Raw genomic sequence first — 23176 nt, 5'->3', positions numbered from 1 at the left:
CCAGGTGGAAATGGCATGGCAAGCCGTTCCACAGGACTACATCCAGCATCTCTACGATCGTCTCCATGGGAGAATAGCAGCCTGCATTGCTGCGAAAGGTGGATATACACTGTACTAGTGCCGACATTGTGCATGCTCTGTTGCCTGTGTCTATGTGCCTGTGGTTCTGTCAGTGTGATCATGTGATGTATCTGACCCCAGGAATGTGTCAATAAAGTTTCCCCTTCCTGGGACAATGAATTCACGGTGTTCTTATTTCAATTTCCAGGAGTGTATTTCGAGAATGATTTCGTTTATGGAAGTCTGATGATGCCCAAAATTGTGAGACTTGAAAATAGCGAAAGCTTGAAATCATGATAGTACAGTCAAATGACGGAACTTTCATTTAAAGAGCATTACGTGACTATGACCCTAAACCATGGCCAAACTGCCGATAATTAGAAAGATCGAATACGTATGAGGAAGTGCTAAATTAAATGAGAGAAGAAAGAGATTTATGGAACAACTTGACTAAAAGAAGGAATTGATTGATAGTTCTATCATCCTGTGGGATTAATGAATAGTTAGTTTGATAAAAGAAGTGCAAAAATACTAGAGGGAGATCAAGACTAGACTACATTACACAGTGTCAAATGGCTGTATGTTGCAGTAACTAAGCAGAGCTGAAGAGGTTTGTACGGGATAGACGAGCGCGAAAAGTTGTATGAGAGCAGCCTTCAGTCTGAAGACAACAACAACATATCTGACATACTAGGAACGTAAAGCCAATTCTGCTACCGTCTTGACAGAGCTACATCCAAATTTCGTAAAAAAAAAAAAAAAAAAAAATGTCGAAATTGAGCATACCTTGACTAATGACTGAACAGCTTTGAACGAGAGTTTATAAATAAAGGCGTATATTACATATGGTAAGAAACACTGAAATTTTCATCTTCATTACAGAATGGCTAACCATGAACGCATGTATGACGAATTTCAACCAACATGTAACATCCAGTTCATTAAGCCCATCTACCACTCAGAAAAGACTTTATCCAAAAGACCATCATGGAAGCAGAAACATTCAGGCAGAACGACTATAGGATATTAAAGGAATGGCGCAAGGGATGGAATATGGAGAATCTTATCTACTCGTATTGTATTGTATTGTATGTTAACCGGGGACCTAGAAACGACGGAGAGGCTCCGTCCGCACCGCAGCCGCAGTGGTCCACAACCCCAGGACGACTACCGCAGTCCACTTCACCCCTTCCGCCGCCCCTCACCGAACCTAGGGTTATTGTGTGGTTCGACCCCCGGTGGACCCCCCAGGGAACGTCTCACACCAGACGAGTGTAACCCCTATGTTTGCGTGGTAGAGTAATGGTGGTGTACGCGTACGTGGAGAACTTGTTTGCGCAGCAATAGCCGACATACTGTAACTGAGCGGAATAAGGTGAACCAGCCCGCATTCGCCGAGGCAGATGGAAAACCGCCTAAAAACGATCCACAAACTGGCCGGGTCACCGGACCTCGACACAAATCCGCCGGGCGGATTCGTGCCGGGGACCAGGCGATCCTTCCTGCCCGGAAAACCGTGCGTTAGACCGCACGGCCAAGCGGGCTGGCTTCATCTACTCGTATAAATGTATCTAAAGGAGAAGATTTTTCGCCAGCGTCAGAAATATCCTACAGGGACTGAGTCAGACTGAAAAGAATACGAACTTGTTACGGAAGATGTGCAGATACACAATTTTGACAATGTCTAGACAACCTCACTATATTTGACGCACTTCAAATAATTATTAGTTACCCTTATTGTGGGGGAAAGTGCGAGCATGTGAGCGGAATGGAATGGCTTCTTTTCAGCTTCATCAGAAGTACTGCACTGGGCTCACCTTTGCTTATGAATACTTTATTAGATTGTCTGTACACTTTTACATGTTTCCTTTTACTTCTGACGTTTCTAAATATTTATGTTTATATTTTTATATTTATTGTTTTGTCATGTATACCATACGATAAATAAAACCACATGCTGACTGATGCGGCCCTATATACATATACCTCTCGATTTGTTGGAATTCTCCAGCAATGCCTGCTCCAAACAAAGGCATCTGAAATGGTTTTCAAACTCTTACAAGGCATCAAAATGTTTTACAATAAAACTTTGTAAAAATCCCACCATCTCACTGCATATTGTCTTACGGTGGAAAGAAATAACATTTGCAGATTAATAGTAACAACTGACTTCAAAACAATGGAAACGTTTTGACGGGCAGGAAGAGATGTGTAATCTCTCGTGGCCATTAAGATCGGGATAAAATGACGTAAATATTTTGGAGCAAGAAAGATCAGCCACTTTAATTGATTGACTTTTGGGACAACTTCCTTTCTTTTTGGGCATGCCTCATGATCTTCTTCATTTTTACGCGCATTGCGCCAGTTCTCCAATCGCTGTATCTCAGAATTTCCTATGTGGTGCATGTTACAAAGTCTTTCTTTGTTTGCCACGAGAATTATTATCCTCTGCAAATCTATTCAGTAGCGATTTAAGTGTTCTTGCAGTTTTCTGACTTATCTGATCCATTTTTTAAATCGTTTTACTTATATTTTTACCCCTTGTTATCGCCTCTCAGTTCTTCAATTTTCCCTCTGTCCAATAATGAATGGGAAGTTTAGTCTGCTGTTCGGTATAATACGAGCAATAATAATTTCGGGTGATCCACTGGCCTGGTGTCGGTCTTTCAATTGTACGCCACGTCGACGGCTTGCTTGCCCCATAACTCCAGTTATCCAACTGGGGAAATGGGACCTACAGTTTAACTGGAAATCCGAACCACTTGTTATTTCTGGCGACTCCTCACATCACTGGGCAGTACACACTGGTGAGATAAGACTTTTGACCCCCTATTTAGTAGGGTGCTGGTCCTCCTTTGGAATAGAATACAACTGTGCTTCTACGTCATACGGTTTCGACAATTCCTTAGTAGCTTTCCGAAGGTAGGCTATGTGGCACCAGATGTCTAAGCACTCGTCACTCATGTCCCATAAACTGCGGGCCGGTGCTTTGTGGGCGTGGAGATTGCGCCTCGTAGTGTCCAAGATGTGTTCCATTGGGTTCAGATCAGGCGAATTTAGTGGCCAAGACACTAACCAGAGTTCACTGTCATTCTCCTCAAACCACGGTGACTTTGTCAAATGGACAGTTATCCTGCTGGAAAATACCAACGTTGTCCTGGAACACATCAAGCATAAATTGATAGAAGTGACCTGCAATAATGTTCATGTAGCCCGTGCTTGTCATGATGTCTTCACTACCACAGGTCTCATAGAAACAAAGGTGAGTGTTCCCCATAGCACAATACTGTCCCGATGGCCTCGGTCCGTGGCGCTAAGCATGATTCGAGCAGCGTTTCCATGAACAACGGCACAGCCGGACACGACCATCGAGTTGATGTGACAAGAAACTTGATTCATTAGACCAGGCTATACATTTCCAATCCCAATGACACCATCCCAATTGCAATAGTAATTCCCAATTGGCTGCTCGGAATACAGAGGTGTCGTCTGCTGCGGAGGCCCAGGTTCAACCAAAAATGCGCCCCGCGCTGGGTTGCCGCGCGGTCTCACGCACCTTGCCACGGTTCGCGCGGTTCGTGTCCTCCCTCGGGCATGGGTGTGTGTGTGTTGTCCTTAGCGTAAGTTAGTTTAAATTAGATTAAGTAGTGTGTAAGCCTAGGGACCGATGACCTCACTACAAATTTCCAAATTTTCGACAATGTGCGCTGAACGGGGCACCAGAAACATTAATGCCTGCATTTGCATTGTACTCTGTCGTTAGATCTGCCACACATTGCCGTCTATTCTGCTTCTCCGGACGAGGAAGCCTACGACCACTTCATTCTGTGATGAGGAGTAGGCCTACTCCTGCAGTTCCTTGTGACCTAATCGGGCATCACCGTCCTTCACTCTCCATAGATGCTCACAACTGTAGCACGTGGACAGCTAAACAGATTTGCCGTTTCCGTGGTGCTTGTTCCCAGCCGTCGGGCAATAACTATCTGTCTTTGGCCAAAGTTGCTCATGTCGGCAGATAGCTCGCGTCCACTGCCTGTATCGTCGCTAGAATGAGTCCTCATTCGTTTACCCCGCACTTATACAGGGTGGTCCATTGATAGTGACCGGGCCAAATATCTCACGAAATAAGCGTCAAACGAAAAAACTACAAAGAACGAAACTTGTCTAGCTTGAAGGGGGAAACCAGATGGCGCTATGGTTGGCCCGCTAGATGGCGCTGCCATAGGTCAAACACGTATCAACTGCGTTTTTTTTTTTAAATAGGAACCCCCATTTTTATCACATATTAGTGTAGTACGTAAAGAAATATGATTGTTTCAGTTGGACCACTTTTTTCGCTTTGTGTTAGATGGCGCTGTAATAGTCACAAACATATGGCTCACAATTTTAGACGAACAGTTGGTAACAGATAGGTTTTTTAAATTAAAATACAGAACGTAGGTATGTTTGAACATTTTATTTCGGTTGTTCCAATGTGATACATGTACCTTTGTGAACTTGTCATTTCTGAGAACGCAAGCTGTTACAGCGTGATTACCTGTAAATACCACATTAATGCAATAAATGCTCAAAAGGATGTTCGTCAACCTGAGTGCATTTGGCAATACGTGTAACGACATTCCTCTCAACAGTGAGTAGTTCGCCTTCCGTAATGTTAGCTCATGCATTGACAATGCGCTGACGCATGTTGTCAGGCGTTGTCGGTGGATCACGATAGCAAATATCCTTCAACTTTCCCCACAGAAAAAAATCCGGGGACAGATCCGATGAACGTGCGGGCCATGGTATGGTGCTTCGACGATCAATCCACCTGTCATGAAATATGCTATTCAATACCGCTTCAACCGCACGCGAGCTATGTGCTGGACATCCTCATCTTGGAAGTACATCGCCATTCTGTCATGCAGTGAAACATCTTGTAGTAACATCGGTAGAACATTACATAGAAAATCAGCGTACATTGCACCATTTCGATTGCCATCGATAAAATGGGGGCCAATCATCCTTCCTTCCATAATGCCGCACCATACATTAACCCACCAAGGTCGATGATGTTCCACTTGTCGCAGCCATCGTGGATTTTCCGTTACCCAATAGTGCACATTGTGCCGGTTTACGTTACCGCTGTTGGTGAATGACGCTTCGTCGCTAAATAGAACGCATGCCAAAAATCTGTCATCGTCCCGTAATTTCTCTTGTGCCTAGTGGCAGAACTGTACACGACGTTCAAAGACGTCGCCATTCAATTCCTGTTACATAGAAATATGGTACGGGTGCAATCGTTGTTGATGTAGCATTCTCAACACCGACGTTTTTGAGATTCCCGATTCTCGCGCAATTTGTCTGCTACTGATGTGCGGATTAGCCGCGACAGCAGCTAAAACACCTACTTGGCCATCATCGTTTGTTGCAGGTCTAGGTTGACGTTTCACATGTGGCTGAACACTTCCTGTTTCCTTAAATAACGTAACTATCCGGCGAACGGTCCGGACACTTGGACGATGTCGTCCACGATACCGAGCAGCATACATAGCACACGTCCGTTTGGCATTTTTATCACAATAGCCATACATCAACACGATATCGACCTTTTCCGCAATTGGTAAACGGTTCTTTTTAACACGCATAATGTATCACAAAGCAAATATCGTCCGCACTGGCGGAATGTTGCGTGATACCACGTACTTATACGTTTGCAACTATTACAGCGCCATCTATCACAAAGCGAAAAAAGTGGTCCAACTAAAACATTCATATTTTTTTACGTACTACATGAATACGTAATAAAAAATGGGGGTTCTTTTTTTTAAAAAACGCAGTTGATATCCGCCGTCTAGTGGTCATAATGTTGCGGTTCATCATTGTGTATTAATAATACTAAAGAACCACACGTATGTTGCGACTGCGAAAACGCGTTGTTCGTTCAGCGAATAGTGCGTGGGGAACTGCATCTTTATAGACTAAGTAGCCAGCTGACAAAGAAATAGCGGACTAGGTAATCCCTTCGAGAGTGTCATTGCACAACCATTGAGAGTCTGGACACCGCTAGCTAATAGTGGCTTTGAAGACCGCACATTCCACAGCAGGAGCCAGCATGGAGCACCCGCCGGCGGACAGCGACTCGTTGGTGGTGCCCGGATCGACGCTGCGGATGCTGCTGGGTCTGTGGCAGCCGCGAGGCGCGGCCCCCAGCACGCTGAACAGACTGCTCGCCTGCGTGACGCTCGCCTCCATCACGTTCCTGGCACTGTGTGTGGCCCTCAAGCTGTCCGCCGACCCTCCGGAGGAGCTCGAGCAGATCACGCTGTGCGGCCTCGTCGGATCCGCCTGTGTTGGATATTTCTTCAAGGTAAGGTTCACTGTCCATTCTCCAGATATGTGGTCGTGACTTCCATTCACGGTATACCTACAAGGTTACTTTACGTACCGTACAAAAACACCACTAGTAGAAACAAGATACAATTTGCTGTCGAAAACTCCTCTTTCAGTTTGATCACTAGTTAACGTGAAAGATATTTTGGCTGTAGGAACAGGCAGCTGCATTGGAATGTCAGTAGGCTTTTTGGTTCATACTGACGATATTTAATGGATACAGAAAGAAAGTTAAGCCTCATTCGCCTGTCGACGCTCACCAAGCCACGATACAGCGAACGACGGGGTACGTAAGGCGTTTTCAAAGTTACTACCCTGTTATCCCTCGGTTCGCTACTGAAATTTATCGTCCACCAGTTGTAACACTACGCTACTCCGCACGATACTTATTAAAGCCTGTACTATGGTAAGTTGACGGGCTTCACCTTATAAGAAAGGATTTTGGTATATATGTTGACCGCGTGTACCAGAATGGAGGCAAAATCAGACTTTCACCCACTCAGTAACAACAATGACACGTCAAGCAAGTCTGAAGTGCAACTACACGTTAGGACGGACAAGAAACGACATAGCAGATGCTACCAAATTGTTAATAATACGGTCGCCAGCCTAATTAGGCATTAATTGAGTTTCTTCCCTGTACAAGTTGAAGTACGTGTATGCAAAACAACACGTAATAACACTGCATAGTATGGTAAATTTTTGAACCAGAAAATCTACTGAATTAATAATTTCACTTTCTGTACTAATATGGACAAGCCATAAATACACAACAATATACTATAATGTTTACTACAAACTTCGTACAGTCTACTGATCTGATTAAAATCGGGCATAGGTTACCCTAGAAATAGCACTTTCGAAACACACATACAATGTCAATTTTGAAAAAAGTAAAACACTAATAACTTTTGGTTTTATCTCGACTTTGCTGGTCAAATCAGTTCAGTACATTTCAGAATTTACATGAATAGAAAAGAAAAGGGGGGGGGGGACCCTGAAACTGTTATGATCACTGTACTGAAATTTTTGATAATCGAAATCGTTAAGCACTCAAGATTTCCAATATATGAGTTACTACTCTTTTTGTCTTATTTCTTGCTCATTTGACTACCATTGTTTTTGTCTCAAATTAATTAGCCTTCATTAATAAACCAATTTTAACATTATCTTCCAACTTTGTCAGACCTATATTATTTACCTATATATTCATTAACAACAAAGTTCTTTAAACATCATTCTAACATAGATAGATCTGCAGGTAAGTATTATTAACATAAACTTTAAATCTTTATTTCGGGACACTCGGATTGCACAACATGTAGAAAGGAGCCTGTCTAGGTTAGTGATGAGGATAATTAAATGATGGGACAGTTCTGGTAAAAGTGATGTTGTTATTGAACAGTCAGGAACAAAAGTAACACTGGTCCACACGAATACAGTACTAAAAGTTTCAACCTGTTCGTGTCGATGCGGCGGTTGGCGGACGGCGAGATGGCGAGGCGCAAAGCACACATACAATCACTGCTATGGCTCTTGATGTATCGGCACTTTGTTTCTTCTTAGCGTCGCAATACATTTCCATTTAGTGCCTATGGAATATAGCCATGCTGTATAGTCGTCGGAAACGGCACATCCGACGCTCAATGAAATCACGTTTTTCAGGATAGCCTCCTCGATCCAGAGCGTGTTTCTCAGACCGATGCCCAACTCCGACTACTACTGCTGAGCCCGTTATGCCGTGCCGCGCCCGTGTGCATTTTCCCGCGCTCGCCTGCCATCCACCTTTTACCGCTCCCCAACAGACAGGGTATTCACCAAAGGTTTTGCATTCTACATATCCTAATACATTGCCTACGTATGGACCAGGCGCACAATTACAACTTTATCTTCCAACAGTTTCAACATTTCTTACATTTCAATTTTGTTATAATATTTTGTTATAATATTTTGTTATAATATTGCTTGCAATTTGACATAAACATTAATTACCGAACAATCAGTTTAATAAGCCACAGCTGCAAAATACTAACACGAATTCTTTACAGACGAATGGAAAAACTAGTAGAAGCCGACCTCGGGGAAGATCAGTTTGGATTCCGTAGAAATACTGGAACACGTGAGGCAATACTGACTTTACGACTTATCTTAGAAGAAAGATTAAGGAAAGGGAAACCTACGTTTCTAGCATTTGTAGACTTAGAGAAAGCTTTTGACAATGTTGACTGGAATACTCTCTTTCAAATTCTAAAGGTGGCAGGGGTAAAATACAGGGAGCGAAAGACTATTTACAATTTGTACAGAAACCAGATGGCAGTTATAAGAGTCGAGGGACATGAAAGGGAAGCAGTGGTTGGGAAGGGAGTAAGACAGGGTTGTAGCCTCTCCCCGATGTTATTCAATCTGTATATTGAGCAAGCAGTAAAGGAAACAAAAGAAAAATTCGGATTAGGTATTAAAATCCACGGAGAAGAAATAAAAACTTTGAGGTTCGCCGATGACATTGTAATTCTGTCAGAGACAGCAAAGGACTTGGAAGAGCAGTTGAACGGAATGGATGGTGTCTTGAAGGGAGGATATAAGATGAACATCAACAAAAGAAAAACGAGGATAATGGAATGTAGTCGAATTAAGTCGGGTGATGTTGAGGGTATTAGATTAGGAAATAAGAGACACTTAAAGTAGTAAAGGAGTTTTGCTATTTGGGGAGCAAAATAACTGATGATGGTCGAAGTAGAGAGGATTTAAAATGTAGACTGGCAATGGGAAGGAAAGCGTTTCTGAAGAAGAGAAATTTGTTAACATCGAGTATAGATTTAAGTGTCAGGAAGTCATTTCTGAAAGTATTTGTATGGAGTGTAGCCATGTATGGAAGTGTAACATGGACGGTAAATAGTTTGGACAAGAAGAGAATAGAAGCTTTCTAAATGTGGTGCTACAGAAGAATGCTGAAGATTAGATGGGTAGATCACATAACTAATGAGGAGGTACTGAATAGGATTGGGGAGAAGAGGAGTTTGTGGCACAACTTGACCAGAAGAAGGGATCGGTTGGTAGGACATGTTCTGAGGCATCAAGGAATCACCAATTTAGTATTGGAGGGCAGCGTGGAGGGTAAAAATCGTAGGGGGAGACCAAGAGATGAATACACAAAGCAGATTCAGAAGGATGTAGGTTGCAGTAGGTACTGGGAGATGAAGAAGCTTGCACAGGATAGAGTAGCATGGAGAGCTGCATTAAACCAGTCTCAGGACTGAAGACCACAACAACAACAACAACAACATTAATATTTACATCGAAAATTGTTTACATTTTCTTTAACATAATGACATGACAAGAGAAGAAATGAATTCAGAACATCGATTACACTAATTTATCGAAAATCAGAAGAACAAATTATTATTTGTACAATAGTACAGCGTTGTTGTTGTTACACAGTGTGTTCTGTTTGGACGAAGTAAAAATGCAAACTCCGACCACAGGCCAAAGTGGTCCCATCGGAACCGGCCGACCGCCGTATCACCCTCCGTCAGTGGCGTCATTGGATGCGGTACGGAGGAGCACGCGGTTTCACGACGTACAGCCGCTACTACTCTGTCAAGCAGCCCCTCAACTGGCTTCACGAAGCTTGGTGCACCCAGTCCCAGTCCTCCCACCAAGGATGAATCTCTGTCTGTACCGGGAATCGAACACGGGTTGTCCGCATGGCAGTCAGTTACACTGAAGATTCGGCCGCGGAGCCGGACTTAGACGAAATACCTCAACGAAAATTTGGTTTTTTGGTTATTTTTCTTGTGAATTGGTTTTACGATCGTCTGACTTGTTCTTAGTGAACTAGGGAAAAGCAGTGACAGCCCTGTACATATTGATTTGCGTGAAAAATGGTATATACCTTTTCGTTTACGTTGAGGCTTACCTGCACATCGTCTGATTCGCAGTAGGCGTCGAAAAGGGACCCAATATTCTTCATTAATGTTAGTACAGCCAGTGCAACTAATTTAATGCATTTTCTTCATCAGAACTTAGGAAACTGTTTCATTCATTTAAAACATAGTCAGTGGTCTGAAAGTTACAAATACACTCCTGGAAATTGAAATAAGAACACCGTGAATTCATTGTCCCAGGAAGGGGAAACTTTATTGACACATTCCTGGGGTCAGATACATCACATGATCACACTGACAGAACCACAGGCACATAGACACAGGCAACAGAGCATGCACAATGTCGGCACTCGTACAGTGTATATCCACCTTTCGCAGCAATGCAGGCTGCTATTCTCCCATGGAGACGATCGTAGAGATGCTGGATGTAGTCTTGTGGAACGGCTTGCCATGCCATTTCCACCTGGCGCCTCAGTTGGACCAGCGTTCGTGCTGGACGTGCAGACCGCGTGAGACGACGCTTCATCCAGTCCCAAACATGCTCAATGGGGGACAGATCCGGAGATCTTGCTGGCCAGGGTAGTTGACTTACACCTTCTAGAGCACGTTGGGTGGCACGGGATACATGCGGACGTGCATTGTCCTGTTGGAACAGCACGTTCCCTTGCCGGTCTAGGAATGGTAGAACGATGGGTTCGATGACGGTTTGGATGTACCGTGCACTATTCAGTGTCCCATCGACGATCACCAGTGGTGTACGGCCAGTGTAGGAGATCGCTCCCCACACCATGATGCCGGGTGTTGGCCCTGTGTGCCTCGGTCGTATGCAGTCCTGATTGTGGCGCTCACCTGCACGGCGCCAAACACGCATACGACCATCATTGGCACCAAGGCAGAAGCGACTCTCATCGCTGAAGACGACACGTCTCCATTCGTCCCTCCATTCACGCCTGTCGCGACACCACTGGTGGCGGGCTGCACGATGTTGGGGCGTGAGCGGAAGACGGCCTAACGGTGTGCGGGACCGTAGCCCAGCTTCATGGAGACGGTTGCGAATGGTCCTCGCCGATACCCCAGGAGCAACAGTGTCCCTAATTTGCTGGGAAGTGGCGGTGCGGTCCCCTACGGCACTGCGTAGGATCCTACGGTCTTGGCGTGCATCCGTGCGTCGCTGCGGTCCGGTCCCAGGTCGACGGGCACGTGCACCTTCCGCCGACCACTGGCGACAACATCGATGTACTGTGGAGACCTCACGCCCCACGTGTTGAGCAATTCGGCGGTACGTCCACCCGGCCTCCCGCATGCCCACTATACGCCCTCGCTCAAAGTCCGTCAACTGCACATACGGTTCACGTCCACGCTGTCGCGGCATGCTACCAGTGTTAAAGACTGCGATGGAGCTCCGTATGCCACGGCAAACTGGCTGACACTGACGGCGGCGGTGCACAAATGCTGCGCAGCTAGCGCCATTCGACGGCCAACACCGCGGTTCCTGGTGTGTCCGCTGTGCCGTGCGTGTGATCATTGCTTGTACAGCCGTCTCGCAGTGTCCGGAGCAAGTATGGTGGGTCTGACACACCGGTGTCAATGTGTTCTTTTTTCCATTTCCAGGAGTGTATTTTACAGTTTGGTTGTAGAAAGTTTACTTGACAAAGAACCATAGTTTCGTTTTCTTACCCAACCACACACACACACACACACACACACACACACACACACACACACACACACACACACACACACACGCGCGCGCGCGCGAGAGAGAGAGAGAGAGTGAGAGGGAGAGAGAGAGGTGTGTGTGTGTGGGGGGGGGGAGGGATAAATATATTTAAAAATAACTATATATTTACCGCCAAATCAGCTATATGATTAAACATTCTGTATCTGCAAGTACTTCCAGCAAAACATCATCATATGGCATAAGTGAACTGGTTGTACTTTTCATTACGAGACAGTACCAGAAATAGCCTTTCAAACATACAAAACGGTTTCGTGATATACAGGGTGCCCCAGAAAAATGGTCAGCATTCGGGGATATGACAGGAACGATCATTCGAAGCCAAAAAGTCTAGTAAACACGGACTCTAAAATGCATAACTTAAGAGTTATGAGCCCTACTTCATTTCCAATATTGTGAAACAAATCTCTTCTACTGCAAAGTTTTGGCTTTCCATATTTTGACAGGTGGTGCTGGGGATTAAATTAAGAAAAATATGTCCGCATTAAAGCATCTAGAAACATTCGAAGCAAAAAAGTCTAGTAAACACGGGCTCTGAAGTCCGTCCCTTAGAGCTATGGACACTTTCAACTTGGCTGCTGCGAAACACGTGTTCTCTACCGGAAAAGTGCTCATAGCTCTTAAGTTAAGCATGTTAGAGCCCATGTTTACTGGACATTTTTGATTCGAATGCTCCTTCCTGTCATATCCTTGGATATCCTGGGGCACCCTGTGTATAGTGTAATTTTAAAACTTGATGCAAGATACGTCTACGTCTACACACATACTACGCAAGGCACCCTACAAAGCCGAAAGGACGTTACTTCGCACCAGTATCAACGATTTCCTAACACATTTCATTCACGTACGAGAGCGTGGAAGAAAGGAACCAACCCGTAAATTCGCGACGTAATGTTTGGAAATAGAACGCCTCTTACATACAGAGCAAATAGGATGCCTCTTACAAACAAAGCTTAAGACTCAATTTCAACAAAATATCTATAGCAACCCTTGCTACACTAACTGATGTTAATATATTGAAGAATATAGACATGCGTGCTACTGCTTCTATTAGATTTCACCAGGGCAGTGAGAAACTCAGAATGAAAAGAGAAACCAGGAAAGTGGTTACATGTCAACCAAACAACACTGCCGGAAAAAATTAGTACGCCTTTTTGGAGGTTTCCATTTCACTCAAGATTTATTGTTGCAACAGTCCATATGGAGCATATGAAATGATTACTTTTATAGAACACAGAGGTACCAGGTATCGACCCCTGCTCAAACAACATATTAGTATGTGGTGTGGCCTCCATAGGTGGCAACGTAGGCGCTGACTCTGGTATCCAGTCGGTTGTACAGGTGGCGGATACTGTCCTGGGATACGTTATGCCACGCCTACTGGACCTGTTGACGTAGTTCTGTAAAAGTTGTTGGCTGACGAGTTGCACGACTTACTTCTCGTCCCGTCATATCCCACATGTGCTCGTTTGGAGACAAGTCCGCAGATAGTGCTGGCCAGGGAAGTTGCTGCAAGCCTTTCAGGGCACGTCAAGTTTCACAAGCAGCCTGTAATGTCTGAAAGAAGAGATACCATCTTCCTATAGATAAGGCTTACCGTCCAATGGTCTTCTTCGGTGCGGATGCACTCACGTTCGTCAAATCTTACGGGAATTGGTAGATTGACTGCCGCGCGTGATGAGTACAGTGGGCAGGGGAACTGCAAATGTAGTGTGTGGACAGTAAGTTGGAAGTGTGGGTCTCACGGGTAGGGTGCCAGAGCTAAGCCCCTGCAGTCACACTATACTCTGTGTCCTCGATGGCTCAGTCAGATAGACCGTCTGCCATGTAAGCAGGAGATCTCGACTTCGAGTCCCGGTCGAGGCACATATTTTCAATTGTCCTCGTTGGTATTTATCAACGCCTGTAAGCAGCTAATTGTCTGGATTTCATTGTAATTTCATTCTCTGAGAGCTGCAAATCACTAATGTCCGAAAGAACAGATACCATCTTCATATATCTGTTTGTGATGGTCAGATCGACACCAACGTGTCTGTAGATGGCACTGTGAAAGGTCAGAGGACATGGCGGTTTTCGAGGCTCACACACCGACTCCAGGAATCACGATGTGATGGCTACTGGATATGAGAACAGGACTGGTTTGCTAATTGTTGAAGGAAGAATGAATTTTTGTTGTTTTTTCTTACCCTTAATGGACATGGTACCAAATGATATATTCCAGTAACGAAACAAGACCCCACACCACAAGCCTCTTGAGGAATGTACTGACCCGTGACTAAGCTGCCTAGTCATTTGGTTTGTCAACCACAGAACATCTAGGGGATGCGATGGGAAGATGTATACTTTCATACCAGACTTCACCCACCATACTACGTGAACTGACACAGCATGTGTTTTAAGCGTGGCGAGAACCTAAAGATGATATTTTCAAATTGTTTCATTCGATGTCATAACTAAACGAAAAATGTATTCGTGTCCGTGGAGGTCACACCTCACACTGATGTAGACAGCAGACATTAGTTTCGAAAGGAATGAAAGTATATTCATTTAACGTTACGTGATGCGCAAAACGTTCAAACAACCGACTGCTGGTTCATAGTGTAACACTTTCCATTTCCATCAACGTATATAACTGGTTGTGTTAAAATTTACAAGTATTCTATCGCTGCGTGTATCTGTCTGTAGCACTTAATACCCTGTATTGTGTGACTGTCGTCTGTCCATTTCTACTTTCTGGCTTAAGTCTGAGTGGCATATTTTCACGGCTACAAAAATGGGCTACAGTTTCAGCGGCATCTCCAGCAAAATCTCGACCTTGGTTAGTAATATTTTATGTACGGATCTAAGAATTATTGTTAGGCTTAGTTCCTGGAAACCTATTATTGTCATTTGTTATCTACTACAGAGTTCGTATCCGAGGATCAGGAGTCGCCGATCTTATGGAGAGCTTACTCAGCCTTTCAAGGATGTAAGGCGACAGCAATAAGTGGAAGATGAACCAGTTGAGCTAGTTTACAAAGAGTTCATTTCAAAATATCACCGTGAGCTATCCGTAACCAGCAACCACATAATCATTCTCCACTGATACTTTCCGACGTCTAACATTAACATTGCTCCATGCTTACATTAGAGTTCTACTACTTTTTTGTCTAAATGCCATATACATTCTATTCACTCTCAACACAAGTGAGACATAACGAAACTGTTTCCTCCCCACTTCCCCTCCCTAAATCCATCTGTAAAATCACTGTAATTTTCGTTTCCCTGTCACCAGCAGGGGAACGCCCCTTCTTATTTTTGAATTTGCCAGCAGATGGGGAAACCTGGTAGCGTTGTATAAATTTCTTTACATTCTAATGCCACGTGACACAGTCAGTGCCCCACCCACATCACAAGGCCTGCCTCCTTATCAATGACATCACCACTCTTACCAGAAATGTTATCAGACTTATCACTGATATCACCTTTCTGATGTGACAAGCCAGGCAACCACTCCTTACTGTTACCCTTCGCGTGCCGCCTCAAACCCAACAATTCAAAATCCAAGATCTCGGAACTTGCGCTGTTTTACTTTTTAACACCTTCCACTCACCTCGCTTCCCCTCTCCTTCAATCATAGCATAGTACTTTACAGACTATTAAAATGAAACAGTCAATTACAATGCAGCGATCTTGGCGCTCAAAAGTATCCCATTTTTTTGTCTGCTATATTAAAAAATAATTAATCAAAAATCAAATTACTGGAAATATTTTTGACCACGCTTGCTAGAGAAATCATTTTCAGAATATTGAAACAAGCCTGCCAACTTTCGTATATGTCTCACACTTCTTCTGGGTGTTATGATTTTTTTTTTCGTCAGCATATGTTTCTGTACCACGAAAAGCACGTCAGTCACAAAAGAGGGTTAATTTATAGCAAATGATTATTTACTATTATTTCTTTTACAGGCGGTTTTCAGTGTAGATCAAGCTCTGAGAATACTTGGTAACGATGAATACAATAACGAGATCGAGTATGACAGCAGTCAGATTTCACTAAGAGTCCTTTGCGTTCCCACCCCCCCCATGCATGTCTCGATGCGATTGATGAGGATTCAAGCGATCAAAATAATGAAAATTTATATAATTTAGGGGGAAGTCAAGTGATGACTGAAACAGAAGTAGAAATAGTTATGGAAAGTGAACGTACTGGAAGGATGGAAACAAGAAGAGAAAAGGCAGGAAAAGGCAGACAGGATGATTATGGTATACAAACAGGAAGAAAATGTATCATGAAGAGAAATGTGATCTTACAAACTGCAGTAATGAATGGTCTCAACATTATGTTCCCAACAATTGAAGGCTATCGTAAATACAAAGACAGAAAAAAAATCGGAACACCAAGAAAGAGCTATGCGACATAAACGTAAGGTGGTAGGCGTGTTTCTATATCTGAAACATCATGTCTATTCAGAAGCAACATTTGGCACCACAGTGTCAAAAACAACTGTCAAAAATCGATTATTTCCCCGCCGGGAATCGAACCCGGGAACCCGGGCGTGGGAAGCGAGAACGCTACCGCACGACCACGAGATGCGACTTCAGTGGTGTCAAGCGGGAGTTCATTGGGGGGCAGAGTGGAGGTCGGCTGTGTTTTGTGATGAAAGCTGGTTCTGCCTCGGTGCTAGTGATGGGTTTGTGTTGGTTAGAAGCAGGCCAGTAAAGGATCTGCAACCAACCTGACTGCGTCCTAGACTCACTGGACCTACGCCTAGAGTTATGGTCTGGTGTGTGAATTCGTATGACAGCAGGAGCATTGTCGTGGTTATCTCACGCAACGTGAATGCAAAACTGTATGTCCATCTGGTGATTCGACTTGTTGTGCTGCTATTCATGAACTACATTCCAGGAGTGGTTTCCGACAGGATAACGGTCGACCACATAACCGCTGCTGTAATCCAGCATGCTCTATAGAGTATCGACATGTTGCCTTGCCCTATGCGATCACCAGATCTGTCTCCAATCTAGCACATATGGGACATCATTGGACGACAGTCATCCATAACCAGCAGTTACCGTCCCTGTATTGATCGACCAAGTGCAACAGGCACGGAACTCCATCCAAAAATCCGACATCCTACAATTGTACCACACAATACATGCACATTTGCTTGCTTGCATTCAACAGTGCGGCAATTACCCCTGTTTTTAATGCACCAGAGTTTCACATTTGCAATGGCTTCCCTCGCACTTACATTACCGGAGGAGGAAATTGGTGTTTAGCGTCCCATCGATAACGAGGTCATTAAAAAGGGAGCACAAGCTCGGATTAGGGAAGGATGAAGAAGTAAATCGGCATTTCAAAGGAACCATCCCGGCATTTGCCTGGAACGATTTAGGGAAATCACGGAAAACCTAAATCAGGATGGCTGGAGAAGGGTTTGAACCGTCGTTCTCCCGAATGTTAGAGCAGAGCTTACATTAGCCTGTAATCTTGCTATGTTAAGCACTGAAATGTTAGACAATTGTATTCCTAAAAATTCGTTACTGTACATTCATTATTTTGCGGTGTTGCTATTTTTTTCTGTCAGTGTGTTTTGGTCTTGTTTTGATGATAATATGATTGAGACGATTACCACATTCACAAACCAATATGTTGCAAACATAATAGATTGGGAGATTGATTTCAATTAAAAGGAGGCTATTTATTACAATTATTTACTTAGCAGTTATACTGAAATACTGAGGCGGATATGTACTAGGAAACAATAATCTCGTTACTTGGGATAACACAGTCGAATTCATAATGTCCAACTTACAGTTATGTGATTTGACAAGGTTAACGAACAATTGCAGGGAAGTGCAAAAAATGGTTCAAATGGCTCTGAGCACTATGGGACTTAGCTGCTAAGGTCATCAGTCCCCCAGAACTTAGAACTACTTAAACCTAACTAACCTAAGGACATCACACACATCCATGTCCGAGGCAGGATTCGAACCGGCGACCATAGCGGTCGCGCGGTTCCAGACTGTAGCGCCTAGAACCGCTCGGCCACTCCGGCCGTCAGGGAAGTGCAACCAGTGAAGAAAAACGTAACGTTGATGAGACAACTATAGCTTACTCTGGTAAGTATAGATGCAAACAGTTCTCAGAGGAAAACCAAAACAATACGGCTACACAATTTGGACTGGAGCTACAAGGACTAGATAAATTGCATGGTGGATCCTTATCAAAGTACGAGCATTACTCTACCGGAGACCCACAAACACTAGGGCTTAGGAGCGAGTGTTGTTCTACAGTATACTGATGTGTTATTGAATTTGAGGAAATACTCCTATAATCTGTTTTTTGATAATTACTTGATATCATTTCCCTTCCTTACTGAATTACATAATAAAGGCATTCAGGATACAGAGCCAATTAGAGAAAAAATGAATCTCCAAATGTGACCTATTAGACAGTAAGTAGATGAATAAATCCCATCAGGGAACCATTCAATTAAAAAGCGACAAGTCTAGGAATGCAATAGTTGAAAAATGGAATGACAACAGTATGGATATCTGTAAAGTCACTACACACACTAAAGCGATTTTCGCAGAGTAAGAAGAAATGCATAGGTATCGAACAGCCTCTAATGATTCAGCTTTACAGTGAAAACATTGATGGAGCTGATCAGGCTGACCAAAGCATAAGCCTCTACAGGACCTTCATCAGAGGGAGAAAATGGTACTTCAGTTTGACAGCACATTGCACTGATACAGCTGAACAAAATGGATGAAAATTACATAGGCTTGAAAGTAAAGAGTAACTGGATCATCTTGACTTTCGTGGGCATGTTGTAGCTTTGTCCTGTAAACAAATGCCCACGCATGCAAACCTAAGGGGAGGCCATCAGGACACGGCACCAGGACTCTAGAAACGACAGAACAGATCACTCGGTGATTGGCCTACGCAAACACTCTGCAGCCTCTGACATACAAAAACCACGGCAAGGTGTGTAAAATGTGATGTTGGCTTGAATGTGAATGATAAAAAGGGAGTGTTTAAACATGTTTTTAATCTGTTTATACTACTATCAACTTTGAAATGTCACAAATTTCACTGTATTCATCGCAAATAATACGTGGTGCACTATGTGATCCAAACCATCCGGACACACCCAAAAACATACGTTTCTCATATTAGGTGCATTGTGCTGCCGCCTACTACCAGCTTCCTCGTCATTAGACATCGTGAGAGAGCAGAATGAAGCGCTCTGCGGAACTTATGGACTTCGAAAACGGTCAGATGATTGGGTGTCACATGTGTCATACGTCTGTACGCGAGATTTACACGCTCCTAAACATCCCTAGGTCCATTGTTCCCGATGAGATAGTGAAGTGGAAACGTGAAGGAAGACGTACAGTACAAAAGCATACAGGCCTACCTCGTCTGTTGACTGACAGAAACTGCCGACAGTTGAAGATGGTCGTAATGTGTAATAGTCAGACATCTATCCAGACCATCACACAGGAATTCCATACTGCATCACGATCCACTTCAAGTACTACGACAGTTATGCAGGAGGTGAGAAAACTTGGATTTCATGATCGAGCGGATGCTCATAAGCCACACATCACGGCGGTAAATGCCAAACGACACCTCACTTGGTGTTAGGACGTAAACATTGGACGATTGAACAGTGGAAAAACGTTGAATGGAGTGACGAATCACGGTACACAATGTAGCGATCCGATTGCAGGCTGTGGGTATGGCGAATACCTGGTGAACGTCATCTGCCAGGGTGTGTAGTGCCAACAGTAAAATTCGGAGGCGGTGGTGTTATGGTGTGGTCGTGTTTTCCATGGAGAGAGCATGCACCCCTCGTTGTTTTGCATGAGACTATCACAGCGCAGGTCTACACTGATGTTTTAAGCTCCTTGTTGCTCCCCACTGTTGAAGAGCAATTCGGTGATGGCGATATCATGTTTCAACACGATCGAGCACCTGTTCATAATGCATGGCCTGTGGCGAAGTGGTTACACGACAGTGAAATCCATGTAATGGACTGGTCTGGACAGAGACTTGACCTGAATCTTATAAAACACCCTTGGGATGTTTTGGGACGCCGACTTCGTGCTAGGTCTCACCGATCAATATCGGTTGAGAGGATAGTGAGGTGAGAACATGGTGTTCGATTTCTTTTAGTGAATCTGAATCTTTTATTTGTAGGTTTAATTATCCATACTACATTTTAATCAACCTTTGTTTATTTGAAATATAATTACTTATAAATCCGCTGTTTACAGTTTTATATCAATATATTCGTTATCATTCTTTGTATTAAGACACTAGAGGGTGCTATGTCACATGGGCGCCATCTAGTTGAAATTGGCAGTCTCGCTTCAGGATCCAAAAATACTAGGCTGTATCGGAAAATCGGAAATCTAATAGTGTATTCCAATCTCACAAGACATTCATAATAAGACACTTTTGTTGCATGCTCTAGGTCCAGCCAAGGTAAGTTCACAGGTGCTACTTTGGTTCTAGCTGTCTGATATATATATATATATGTGTGTGAATTATTTTCTGCTTGGATGATTTAATGATCTTGTGAACTCCAAGGCAACAATTACAGAATAGAGGATACATCATTAAAATACTGCTAGGTGCTGTAGTCAGAAAACTAACACATGTTCAATTTACTTGATGACCTTCATAAATCAGTACTCACTGTGCAGTAGTGAGTTGTCCACAATGCAAGCTGATCTCCCTTTTTGTTGCACTCAATTACAGAAGTACACGTGTGTGCTAACCTATCTATTAGATTTCACTCTGTTTTTCTGGGGATGAGAATTATGCACTTCCAGAGCTTAGTTACCACTACTTATAGGAGTAGTCTTTGCTTTTTTTCACAACACACATCTTTCAATGGTAAACAGCAAATGGTAATCTTTGAGCTTGCTCTTCATGAAGATATGTCGCTTCTCATTTGGAAACCTTTACCTACAGCTGTTTATATTGCTACTTTTTCGTTTCTCATTACATGTTACACGATACACATTTGCACTATTACACCATTACACAGTTGCATCATTACAGCACAACCTGGTATCTCTTAGCCATTATCTGTTACCCAATACACTCTTACACCATTACCCTATTACACCATTACTCTGTCAAAAGTTGCCCACAATGCCAATATCTGTTTCCCATTAACCACTGCCAGTCACACCCTTAGACCATGACACCATTACAGTAGCATATGTTTGCCTATACCCCATTACTCAGCTACCACGTTACCTCATTACACTGTTATCCCATTCCCCCAACTGAAGCAATTGCAGAGTTACACTGTTACACGACGCGGGGGTGGTGTGGGTGCCTATGTTCGCTCTGATCTGAGACCTACTATACTATGCACATCGGATGCAAAGTGCGAAGGAGAAGCAGAGTTCTTGTTTTTCGAAATAAATACATCAAATCAGAAACTGCTAATTGGAGTAATCTATAAACCTCCAAACGTCGGTGCTATGTCCTCCTTTCAGTCTGCCCTGTCCTCGCTCGTGACACTGTATGAACACATAATCATTATGGGCGACACAAACATCGACTTACAGTTAAAATCTCCCTCTGCAGAAAAACTAAGGAGACTGTTCCGCTCCAATGATATGAGTTTAACACCGCTGGACCCAACTCATCACACGCCACACAGCCATACACTCATAGATATAATCGCAACAAAGCGACCAGATAAAATAATTCGCACCAATCAGACATCCGCTCCAGGACTCTCTGCTCATGACGTGATATTCTTAAATTACTCAGTGCATACTACCAAAGAAAAATCTCACCTGGTAACCTACAGAAACCTAAAAAATGTTAACCATGACGCTCTTCAAAAGGATTGCTCAGACATCCCTTGGTATGATATAAGCAATGAACCGACTTTAGACGGAAAAATTCGGGAATTATGTCGCAAAATCATTGCACTGTATGATAAACATGCTCCTCAACGCACTGTCAAGGTAAAGAGAGCTCCCGCTCCGTGGCTCACCACTGCATTACGCCAGTTAATGAATAAACGTGATGCTGCACATAGGGCCTTCAAGCGTAACCCAACTCCCGAGGCGTACGAAGCTTATAGGAAACTCCGAAATAGAACCAAGCAGAGCGTGAGGAATGCCAAAATCAGACATGCCCGCTCTGTCGTATGCGGCATATCAAAACCTGCTGCACTGTGGAAAAAGCTGCGCAGTTTCGGTATAGGGAAGCGAAGATCTGACGCTGTTTATCAAGCGTCTGCAGAAGAATTAAACGATTTCTTCTCAACAGCTGTAAACTGCCACGTAGCGACAAATTACCAGCCCCAAGATATCAATCTCTCGAGAGACAAGTTTTTCCTAAAACATGTCACTACCGGCACAGTACACAAGGCAATTACGAGAATCTCTTCCGAGGCAGTAGGAAATGATGGAGTGAGCATTGGCATGATCAAGAACGTCGTAGACACTATTACCCCAGTTATCACAGACATCTTCAACCTGTCTCTTGTCAGTAGTACATATCCTACTGAGTGGAAGCAAAGTTTAATTCAACCTATACCCAAGATTGACAACCCTAAGTCGCCAGGTGACTACAGGCCAATCAGCATACTACCTGCAATATCTAAAGCCCTCGAATACATCGTCCATGAACAGCTGACGGATTACCTCAGAACTCATAACATCCATGACAAATATCAGTCAGGCTTTCGAAAGCACCATAGTACAGCAACTGCATTAATCAAAGTAACTGATGACATTAAACATGCTATGGACAGACGTGAAGCTACCATCCTAACACTGCTTGACTTTAGCAAGGCTTTTGATACAGTTGACTTTGATATATTACTAATTAAAATGAAGCAGCTGAATTTCTCAAACAGCGCAATACACTGGTTCGACAGCTACCTCAAAAACAGAAGTCAACAAGTCATTTGTGGGTCGGAAAAGTCATCATGGAAAAACGTGCGCTCTGGAGTTCCCCAAGGCTCCGTCCTTGGTCCATTACTCTTCTCACTGTACATTAATGATATTTCTTCAGTGATTCACTCCTGCAACTACCATCTATATGCCGACGACATCCAACTGTACATAAGTGCAAGCCCCAAGAACATTGCTG

General features: G+C 43.6%; 1 protein-coding gene across 1 annotated transcript in view; it reads left to right on the top strand.

Annotated features, from left to right (window-relative positions):
• The first annotated feature begins 6154 nt into the window (after positions 1–6154).
• LOC126201452 (odorant receptor Or1-like) overlaps positions 6155–23176 on the top strand; it is a 95615-nt gene continuing 78593 nt past the window's right edge. The window contains exon 1 of the mRNA XM_049936790.1: positions 6155–6409. Within this exon, the coding sequence (XP_049792747.1) occupies positions 6155–6409 (255 nt within the window). The remainder of the gene's footprint in view (positions 6410–23176) is intronic.

The sequence above is a fragment of the Schistocerca nitens genome, chromosome 1 (genome assembly GCF_023898315.1).
Source record: "Schistocerca nitens isolate TAMUIC-IGC-003100 chromosome 1, iqSchNite1.1, whole genome shotgun sequence".
Lineage (NCBI taxonomy): Eukaryota > Metazoa > Arthropoda > Insecta > Orthoptera > Acrididae > Schistocerca > Schistocerca nitens.
Note: the sequence above shows the minus strand (reverse complement) of the source record. Positions and strands in the feature narration are given on the sequence as shown.